We start from the raw sequence: 10,492 nt of genomic DNA on the forward strand, positions 1-10,492 counted from the left end.
CAATTTCAGGACGGATTTTTAATGACGATACTGAGGAGTGTTGAAACTTCAGATTTCAGAAGAATGCAGATATTTCATTCACTATACACTCTAGACATTTGCATTGTGTTCCAGTGATTGATCTTTGTGCTGAGGGCAAACATGACTGCCAGCAAATCTGCAACCCCACGCCTGGTGAATTCACATGTGCCTGCAACTCTGGATACACCCTAAATGAGGACGAGAAGACTTGCACAAGTTAGTGATGGCAGGGCACTAGAGAATAACTGATGTTTGCCACCAGCAACTGTACTTTATCATAATGTGAACACACACACACACACACACATTATACACAAATGAAGACATATGGACAAATGTTCAGGCTTTTAGCTTGCTAGCTAACTAACTAGCTAAGACGTCACATGCAATAACTGTAATGGCTGCATAATTAGCCTCAGGCATGCCACACATCTGAAATTTAATTTCCTTGATAAACATACAGGCTTTGCTACTAAATGTTAACATTAAACACAGCTTTAATGATTCAGTTAGGGTTATCATCACCAAAGAATAGGACCTCTTCTTTCACTGTTAAAAACGGGTCTATCCCCTGAAACCTGGTTACTTGGTCTTAAGACCATACTCAGGTTTACTGGCACTTCAAGCACAACAATTATCCAAAAGTTGAATTCACTTTCATCGGACAATTTGCATTGTGTTCCAGTGATTGACCTTTGTGCTGAGGGCAAACATGACTGTGAACAAATCTGCAACCCCACGCCTGGTGAATTCACATGTGCCTGCAACTCTGGATACACCCTAAATGAGGACGAGAAGACTTGCACAAGTTAGTGATGATGAGCCAAAAGAAAACAATTCATATTATTCATCACCAATTTTACTCCATAACAGTCTCGCAACATAGACCAATATTGTCCACCTGTAAAAACAGTGGCTAGCAGGGACGTAAACAGGAGGGGGCTGAGGTTGCTCCTGCAACTGCCCGTTTGCCCTCCTCGACTGAAGTTGCCCCTCCGAAGAAAAAATATATATTTGCGATCAGGGGACGGGGGCGTGGCAGCACCGGTTAGTGAGAGTTTAAAATTATATTGGCAAAATTTGCGATCAGATGACGGGGGCGTGGCAGCGGCGGTTATTGAGAGTTTAAAATGATATTGGCAAAATTTGCGATCAGATGACGGGGGCGTGGCAGCGGCGGTTAGTAAGAGTTTAAAATGATATTGGCAAAATTTGCGATCAGGGGACTGGGGCGTGGCAGCGGCGATTAGTGAGAGTTTAAAATGATATTGGCAACATTTGCGATCGGGACGGGGGGCGTGGCAGCGGCGGTGACAAAAATGAATGTGTTGCCCCTTTTTCCCAGGGCAGAGCAACTGCCCTTCAACATTCCTGTGCACGTCCCTGGTGGCTACCTTAGAAAAATATTTCATGTTGCTTGCTAGCTAACTAACTATATAATGCATGACATTGAATAGCAGTAATGGCTGTGTAATTGGCATTAAGCAATCTCCACAATCCTTCAACAAACATGTACAGGTTCTACTGATATTTTAAATGTCTCAAAGCTTCAATGGTTCAGAAATAACAGGGTCACTCACTACAAATTGGCATATCAATCTGAAACCTTGTTAGTGGGTGTTCATCAATCATTTTGGATTTAGTCACAAGGCAATTCTCAATTTCAGGCACAAATTTTTAATGACGATTCTTAGGAGTGTTGACACCTTAGATTTCAGAAGAATGCAGATATTTCATTCACTATACACTCTAGACAATTGCATTGTGTTCCAGTGATTGATCTTTGTGCTGAGGGCAAACATGACTGCCAGCAAATCTGCAACCCCACGCCTGGTGAATTCACATGTGCCTGCAACTCTGGATACACCCTAAATGAGGACGAGAAGACTTGCACAAGTTAGTGATGGCAGGGCACTAGAGAATAAATGATGTTTGCCACTAGCAACTCTTCATTACTGTAATGTGCACACAAACACACACACACACACACACACACACACATGCACACTATACACTAATGAAGACATGGCTACGTTGGACAAAAGTTCAGGCTTTTAGTTTGCCAGCTTACTAACTAGCTAAGACGTCACATGCAATAACTGCAATGACTGCATAATTAGCATCAGGCATGCCAAATATCTGAGATTTAATTTCCTTGATAAACATACAGGCTTTGCTACTAAATGTTAACATTTAACACAGCTTTAATGGTTCAGTTAGGGTTATTATCACCAAAGAATAGGACCTCCTCTATCCCTGTTAAAAATTGATCTGTCCTCCTGAAACCTAGTTACTTGGTGTGAATACCATACTTAGGTTTACTGGCACTTCAAACACAAAAATTATCCAAAAATGTTATTCGCTTTCATCGGACAATTTGCATTGTGTTCCAGTGATTGACCTTTGTGCTGAGGGCAAACATGACTGTGAGCAAATCTGCAACCCCACGCCTGGTGAATTCACATGTGCCTGCAACTCTGGATACACCCTAAACAAGGACGAGAAGACTTGCACAAGTTAGTGATGGCAGGGCACTAGATAATAGCTTCTGCGACCCACACTCAATCCTCACCTGTGAAGATATGGCTACCTTTGGACACACGATAAGACATTCAGCTTGCTAGCTAGCTAACACATGACATGAAACCACAGTGATGGCTATGCAAATAGCATTAAGCATGCCAGATATCTCACAGTTCATTTACCTGACAAACATGCATGTTTAATCAATATTTTTAAACATTTCCTCGACTTCACTGATTAAGTCAAGTCTTTCTTTGGTTAGCACCAAATAACAGGGACTTTAGCTGTGCTTGGAGTTGCCACATTGGTCTGATGTTCTGATTCTTTGACAGCCCTAGTCTTTCATTCATGTTTATGTTTTTCTTCATCCACAACACTGTGGATAATGCACTACACACTTTAGACAATTTGCATTGTGTTCCAGTGATTGACCTTTGTGCTGAGGGCAAACATGACTGTGAGCAAATCTGCAACCCCACGCCTGGTGAATTCACATGTGCCTGCAACTCTGGATACACCCTAAATGAGGACAAGAAGACTTGCACAAGTTAGTGAAAAGATACAAGGACACAAGTTCCTGCTCTTAACTTCCAAACTCTGTTAAAACACTCCATGTGTCCGCCACTAAATATCTAGAACACATGCTCAGCCTTATTAGCATGCTAACTTGCTAACTGCTAACAGATGATGCTCAATAACAGATCACTGGCTGATTAAATGACATTGATTTGGTACATTAAAGGACATCTGACAGGGTTATGTCAACCAAAGAAACATTCCAGACGCATATCAGACTTTGGGTTCCTTGAGTTAGTACGTACCAAGGCTAGGTTCCTGTAACCCTATGCCTCTGATCAATAACCTCTCAGCTGTGTTTCTCTCCCCAGTGATCAACTATTGCTCATTTGGAAATCACAGTTGCCAGCATGAGTGTGTCAGTGTGCTCAATGGCTATTTCTGCCGCTGCAATGAAGGATATACCCTGCAGGAGGATGGCAAGACCTGTCTGCGTAAGTATAAGCTTCTGGGTGAAGTCCAGATGTCACTGTCCCCACAAGCCCCAATAAGTTGAGTTTACTTCAAACATTTGAGGAAAGTGGTTGCCTTAAAAACACCAAGTAATGTGAAATGAAAGCTTTTGAGTACATTTAACTTAAAATCTATTGCAATATCAACTGCTTTGCAAAGTTACTACACTTCAAGCATTAAGTTCAATGAACATTAAAATTTTAAGTTGATTTAACTTAAAATCTATTGCATACCCACATATCTGTCATCGGTGTATGACGTCACGTGTACTACATATTCTGGTACTGTTGAGTCCTAATGGGATGGACTATTTTCGTGGTCTATCTCAAGTATCCCCCATAAGAAGCAGAAGTCAATCCAAGTGTTTTGAACCCTCTAGTCCGTTATCTAAAAGTGCTTCCAAAAATCTTCACTCAGACTAGAATAACAGTCAATACTCTCCTAACCAAATGGTCTCTTTGTAATTGAATATCCTGAATGTTAAAAATCAACAAAACCTTGGTGGACTCATCTGAGGTCTTCTGGTGTGATGGTCTTTCCAGACCATCTCACTGGACAGCTCTTCCCGCCAAGAATAACAAGTGAAGCGTTCATTCATTTATCACTACATCAATGGAGAGTTTTTTGTTGCTTTCAGGAACCTGATGACATTTTGTTCCATTTGAGTTAGAGTTACACTTGTTTAAACCTTCTTTTCGGTTGAGATTAATTTGCTATACTTGAATCTCATATATATATTGTCTAAATAATGGCATGAGATGTGCACAGTATATCTAAATTGTTTCATGAGATTTTACTGACTGTTTTACAATAAAATGCTAAGACAAGTGTAAGTTTTAAGCTTTTATAAGATTTCTGTGTTAGGTATCCTGATTTTGCATTGGACTGAGTAGGCTCCTAAACAGCTTGACAATCTACAACTCTCTCAACATGTGCTCCTTCTCTCTTTGCCATCAGCTGACAACCTGTGTAACACACTGGAGCATGGCTGTGATTACCAATGTGTCAGCACGCCAGGATCCTACCACTGCATCTGCCCTGAAGGTCAGCTTCTGCAGGAGGATGGCAAGACCTGTGGAAGTAAGTCTCTACACACTTGGCAATCGGTGAAATAGTCACGATTAGTCATTTTCTTTATATATTTCAAAATCTATTGTCTCCCTAATGTGAGTATAGACCCAGTGAAGAATGTACGTATAAACAGAACAATGTACATAATGACAAACAGAGGACCACATGTCAGTTAAAAGTAAGCTAAAAATATCATGTAGGTATGTTTATCTGTTTAGTATCTGTTTAGTATGTGTATTTATGTTTAGTATATTTATTGTTTATCTAGTAGGTCTACTACTCTGTCTTTCATATTTTTATCTAATGTTCAGTACTTATTGTTAAGTTATGTTATGTTATATCATGTAAGAGTACTTATTTGTTTATATGTTGTGTCTTGTTATGTATGGTAGTGTGGTATGGTGTCCTTTCCTAAGAATTTCAGTGCCCAGTCCAACTCTGTTGTTCTGTGTATCTGACAATAAAAAGACTTGACTTCAGGTTCAGTACGACTTTCCATTCAGCCTGCAGGTCGGCCAATATTGACTTGGTGCTCCTGATCGACGGGTCTAAGAGTGTGCGGCCACAAAACTTCGAGCTGGTGAAGCAGTTTGTCAACCAGGTGGTGGACTCCCTGGACGTGTCGGTGCATGGCACGCGCATCGGCCTGGTGCAGTACTCCAGCCGCGTGCGCACAGAGTTCCCCCTGAACATGTACCAGACGGCGGACGAGATCAAGACTGCCGTCATGAACGTGCAGTACATGGAGAAGGGAACCATGACTGGCCTGGCCCTCAAGCACATGGTGGAGAACAGCTTCTCGGAGGCAGAGGGGGCACGCGACCCCAAGAGGAACGTCCCTCGCATCGGCCTGGTCTTCACTGATGGACGCTCTCAGGATGACATCACAGAGTGGGCCAAGAAAGCCCAGGAAGCTGGTAGGTGATCAGTGTGGAGGTATCTTTATACATAAGATCCCAAAGAGCATGTACCCTACTTTTTCATTAGAGATGGACCTGACGTGCTCAGATGGCTAGACCGCAGTTTGAATAGACTTTTTAGTGTGTTGGTATGCATTGAATTAAAGTTTCTTACATCATACTGAAATTAATATTGAAATGTTTTGTTTTCCCTCAGGTATTACCATGTATGCTGTGGGTGTTGGTAAAGCTGTAGAGGATGAGCTCCGTGAGATTGCCTCAGACCCAGTAGACAAGCACTTCTTCTACTCTTCTGACTTCACTGCCATCAATCAGATTGCAGAGAATCTTAAACTCAATGTCTGTGCAGGTAAATCACCTGTGATATGTCAGTTTTCAGAAACAAGTTTTATTTTCCTTTTCATTATAAATGCTATAGATCTTACTTCCCCAAAGTCCTAATTTTCATATGAGCTGCTTGACTATTCCTATTACCTAAATGTCTAAATGTTTGCAAAGCATTGTCATTTGTTTCAATAGAAACATCTGGCATGGGTTAGCTCTCCCAATGTCTCTGTATAATCAAATTGCATTTATTATTCTTTAGCACCACCTAGTGTGTAGGAGTTGTGAGAAAGAAGATGCACACAGGAAAAAAAAACTGAAAGGCAAATGTTTAAAAAGTAAAGGTTCTAGGGATTTTCAGATGTAATTTCATTTGGTATTTATTTGTATACATTTTACATGAAAGTTAACCACTAGTGTTATTATGTCTGACCTTATCTGTCTTTTGCAGAAGAGAGCCAAGGAGAGATTGAAGTTAAGGACCCATGCGCTTGTGAAAGCCTTGTTGAGTTCCAGCAGGCCACCATGGCAGCCCTGGACCAGCTAAACCAGAAACATATCCTTTATCAACATCTATATAAAATCATCATTACACAAAGTCATTACACAACCAAGCCCAACTGGCATTGACATACAGTACATCCAAAAAGCCGTAAGTACTAACGGAACTACAAATAACTTTGAACTGATTTATCTGGACAGAGGGACATTCAATTTCAGGTAAGTAAAAAAAAATATGTTTTTTTCATACTGCCCTGTCAAGACGATTAGTTTAGATCGGAGTTCTTTGGAGCCGACTTCTTTTGGGCTCTCGTGGCAAGTCCACTCCGAGAAATAGAGTGACTGTGTTGCTTGGGCTCTTCACAGGAAGCTATCCTCTCCCCTGAGCGGGAGGTTCAATGAGTCTTTGTAAAGTCACGCATGACACACCTTTCAGTGCCCCTCATTCATCAAAGTGGAGAAGGGCTCCTTGTCCAAGTATCAGAGTCTAGAAACAGATGTGTGTGAGGAGAATGTTTCTGAGTGGACAATTAAGCAGTGTTTGGCTTTGCCAGGCCAGTTTGTTTGTTTTTCTTGCAATTGACAGTGTCTTGAGTTAGTGAGTGAGTGAGTACAATGCAGGCCTTGTGTCAGAAGCTCCTCCTGTCTTCCCTTATGAAGCCTTTCTGGTACTAACAAGTTTTGATGCATAACAGATATGACTTGCTTTCACAATAGAAAAATGTACCCATGAATGGTGTAGTTTCTTAACCAGACTGCACTGTCTACGATGAATGCCCGATTGGAAGACCTGGAGAACCAGCTTCTGACCAGAAAATAAGAAGCCCTTGTCTACCCCCAGACAATCAGGAAAATATAAAGAAGGAGCTGGAGTTCCACAATTATCACAGATATACCCACAGCACTACGGAGTCAAACTGAATGACAGATGGAATCAGGTTGATCCCAACATTAGTTCTGACTCCTGTGTTTCAGCACCAAGCTCTTTTTCTGTGATACCGCTGTCACTTTCTTCTTTGTATGTTCCTTTCAGCCGTTCAGGAAGTGGGTTGTGGTTGCCTGTGAAGGGAACTTCACAGTGAGAAGTGAAAAATGCTCTTATGGTCTACTCTTCCAGAACCATATCCCAGACACCAGTGCATGTTTCATGCACACTAAACAGGACACTAAGATGAGAGGCACATTCAATGCAGCATGGCCTTTTAACATAATTTTTTTAATCCCCAGAACATTTATGCCCATATTTCATGGCATTTATGTCATCTATTTATACTTGATCAAATACAGTTTATGGTTAAAAAAAAAGGTTTATTTATGTGAAATTGTTCATTTTGTGAGGAGACAAAGAAGTGTTTGTATTGTACCACTCCACAATGTTTCCCCAGTCATTTAAATTCACTATCCGCAAGCGTTTCATTTTCATCAACCTCACATCAATGAGATAACAAACACTGAAAAGCCTGATTGTCAAATCAGTACTGTATCAATCTGTAAACAAACATGCTTTTATTGTTTCTTATAAAAACAATAACCTGTAAAGGCCTTAAAGAAATGAGAATGCTTATGCCACAAGGGGCAGCATAAGTAACACACAGTCAAACAGACTCCCCTTATAGACATGAAACTGTAGGAGTCATTGTATCCTCATAAGCCCTTGGAAATGGAGGAAGTAGGAAAAAAATAAATAAACCACCTTAACTGTGAGGATTGCTAGAATAGAATGTGAAATATAGTGTGAAATAAGTGACTGTTGAGAGTGTGAGGAGAGAAAGATGAAGACCACCAGTGTGGGTTAGTAGCATGCCAGGGTGCCCCAACAGACCACTTTCTTTTATTAAATAAAGAACACTTTGTAAAATGAGATAACTGGCCTGCCTACATTTTTTGAGGCATTGCCACAGTTATGAACAAAGAAGCATTATTTTCTTCTTGTTCTCGTTATCCTTGTATGAAATGGCCCCAGTATGACGCAAAACAAATAATTATTCCTGTATTTGGTTACTTGTACTTTTGTATATTTTCTAATAACCATTTTTGTAAGTCTGAGGATTCTCTATATTCTTACAAAAGATGAAATAAAAACTTTTAATTATAATGCCTGTCTTGTTTGATTGTACACAATAAGTATGGCACATGATAATGACTTTCATATTTGAACATTTACATTGACATTGAAAATCTCACAATAAATGTATTTCATCATCTGAGGTGTGATTTTATTTTTTTTACAACAGTCACCTGAGTCTTACAAGAGTGTTTACCAATTAATAACACTTTGATGTGTTTGTATGGTTGTGTTGTACCCTGGGGAGAACTCCAAAGAGATGATGTTTGTGTAGCAACGGTTCATTTAGGGCTTCCACTTGTTTTCCACCTAATGAACTTTGCTGTCTCTTTCCTCAGAGGTCTTAATAAGTCCCTGGGATGCAGAATTTTTTTTTAAAAAAACAATCGTCACGCCAGAGCTGACCTTTGCCAGCATCTCTTAATGAATGCTAAGGGGATGGGTTCCCACTCACCTTCAGTTTGTTTGCTTTCTCTCCTGACAAGACTCAGAGGAGGCTGAAATGTCAAAGAGTCCCTTTAGCCTGGGTAAAGATCTGTTAATGGCCCCAAGTGGTATAATAGATTGCTCTTGTCTCAGACTAACTAGGAATGTTGAACCAAACAAGTATGTTGGCCAGCTGTGAATAATTAATGGCCTTGAAGAGGTTTTTTTGTAACTATGCCACAGTGGTCAAGCTAAGTAGGGTAAATGTAGCCAGATAGAAAAGATATGAGATATGAGAAATTATTTTTCATTTAAATTACATTAAATTTCAGATAAAATCAATGTGTAAACTCATCATGCTGTCAGTATTACTTTTTGACAGCTGATGGGTGAAACATTTCACAATCAAATTCTCATCTTGGTTCCAAAGCGCTTCATCAAGGTGTTGTTAACAGTGGTGTGAGAAATGCTTGCCCATAACAGCTCATACTTGTGGCCTCTAGCCACCTAGATACTTTTTATGGAAAGAAGCTGGTGTGATGCCACTTATTTTAAGCATACTTATGATTTGAAGGCCTGCAATAGTAACAGTGTATTAATATCCAGTATTCAGTGCAAAAATCACCACAAGGCATTACATCTCAATTGACCACAGTAAATACTCAGTGATGGCATACATGAAGTCAAAATATCAGTGATGCATTGGCCACATATTTTTCATAATATTTATAGTTTTTCTCTATTGTTTAAGCACGATTTTAATGTGTTTTTTACCCCTGAAAACTCTACAAACAATTAGCACAACCACACACCCAATTAGCAAAACGCCTAAGATCCTTTGCAAAATTAAACACTCTTGTAAAAACTATACACTAATTTATCAAAACCATATTCTGTTACCATATGAAACACACACGTTGCACATGACTGAATTCTGTTTGTACCAGTTACTAACTGCCTTAGCAAACCTAAAAGCAATTCTACCTCTCAGTGATTAGAGTAGTGTAAGTGAAGTACACAGAGAAAATGCAAATATACAATACATTCAACAAACACTACACAAGACCAATGCTGCAGACTGATGAAAATATTATTTATTTCTCTCCATATACCCAAATCAGTCAACATGTCAACATGGAGAATCACAACAAAACATGTCCCAATTTTCATGCTATTACAGTATTGTGCATAACACTGTAAGCTCAGCAAATATCAGACAAACGTAACATTGTGTATCCAGTACAGGTTACAATAAAAAAGAGAAAAAAATATCAGATTTTTTTTTAAATACAGTACAGATAAAGTTGTTTCATTTGAACCTGATGTCTTTTTAGGATGTGTGCCATTGTTGACTGAGAGACCTAATGGACATTATATGTATGGTCACCGATAAAGCTGTCTTGAATTTCTCTGAGCCTTATAGCATTATTGGCCAAACTATGTTCATGATCTCTCTCTTGTTCTTGTGTGAATATGGGCCCCCTTCCTCCTCCTTTTATTTGATAAATGTGGTCCTTCTTTTTTGAGCACGTTTTCCTCCTGCTTCAGGTCTTCCTCTTCCTCCACCTTGACTTCGGCCTCTGGCATGGCCTCCGCCTCTTCCTCCTTCTCC

At 39.9% G+C, this 10,492-nt stretch overlaps 1 protein-coding gene across 1 annotated transcript in view; it reads left to right on the plus strand.

Moving 5' to 3' along the window:
• Positions 1–6,518, plus strand: part of matn4 (matrilin 4) — a gene marked incomplete at its 3' end in the record, with an annotated part of 18,141 nt that extends 11,623 nt beyond the window's left edge. Inside the window, exons 11-20 of the mRNA XM_080846751.1 lie at positions 115–237; positions 707–829; positions 1,795–1,917; positions 2,415–2,537; positions 2,969–3,091; positions 3,432–3,554; positions 4,531–4,653; positions 5,148–5,561; positions 5,761–5,913; positions 6,340–6,518. Coding sequence (XP_080702877.1) covers positions 115–237; positions 707–829; positions 1,795–1,917; positions 2,415–2,537; positions 2,969–3,091; positions 3,432–3,554; positions 4,531–4,653; positions 5,148–5,561; positions 5,761–5,913; positions 6,340–6,518 — 1,607 coding nt within the window. The remainder of the gene's footprint in view (positions 1–114; positions 238–706; positions 830–1,794; positions 1,918–2,414; positions 2,538–2,968; positions 3,092–3,431; positions 3,555–4,530; positions 4,654–5,147; positions 5,562–5,760; positions 5,914–6,339) is intronic.
• Positions 6,519–10,492: the final 3,974 nt, after the last annotated feature.

The sequence above is a fragment of the Sprattus sprattus genome (assembly GCF_963457725.1).
Source record: "Sprattus sprattus genome assembly, chromosome: 10".
In the NCBI taxonomy this organism is placed as follows: Eukaryota; Metazoa; Chordata; class Actinopteri; order Clupeiformes; family Clupeidae; genus Sprattus; species Sprattus sprattus.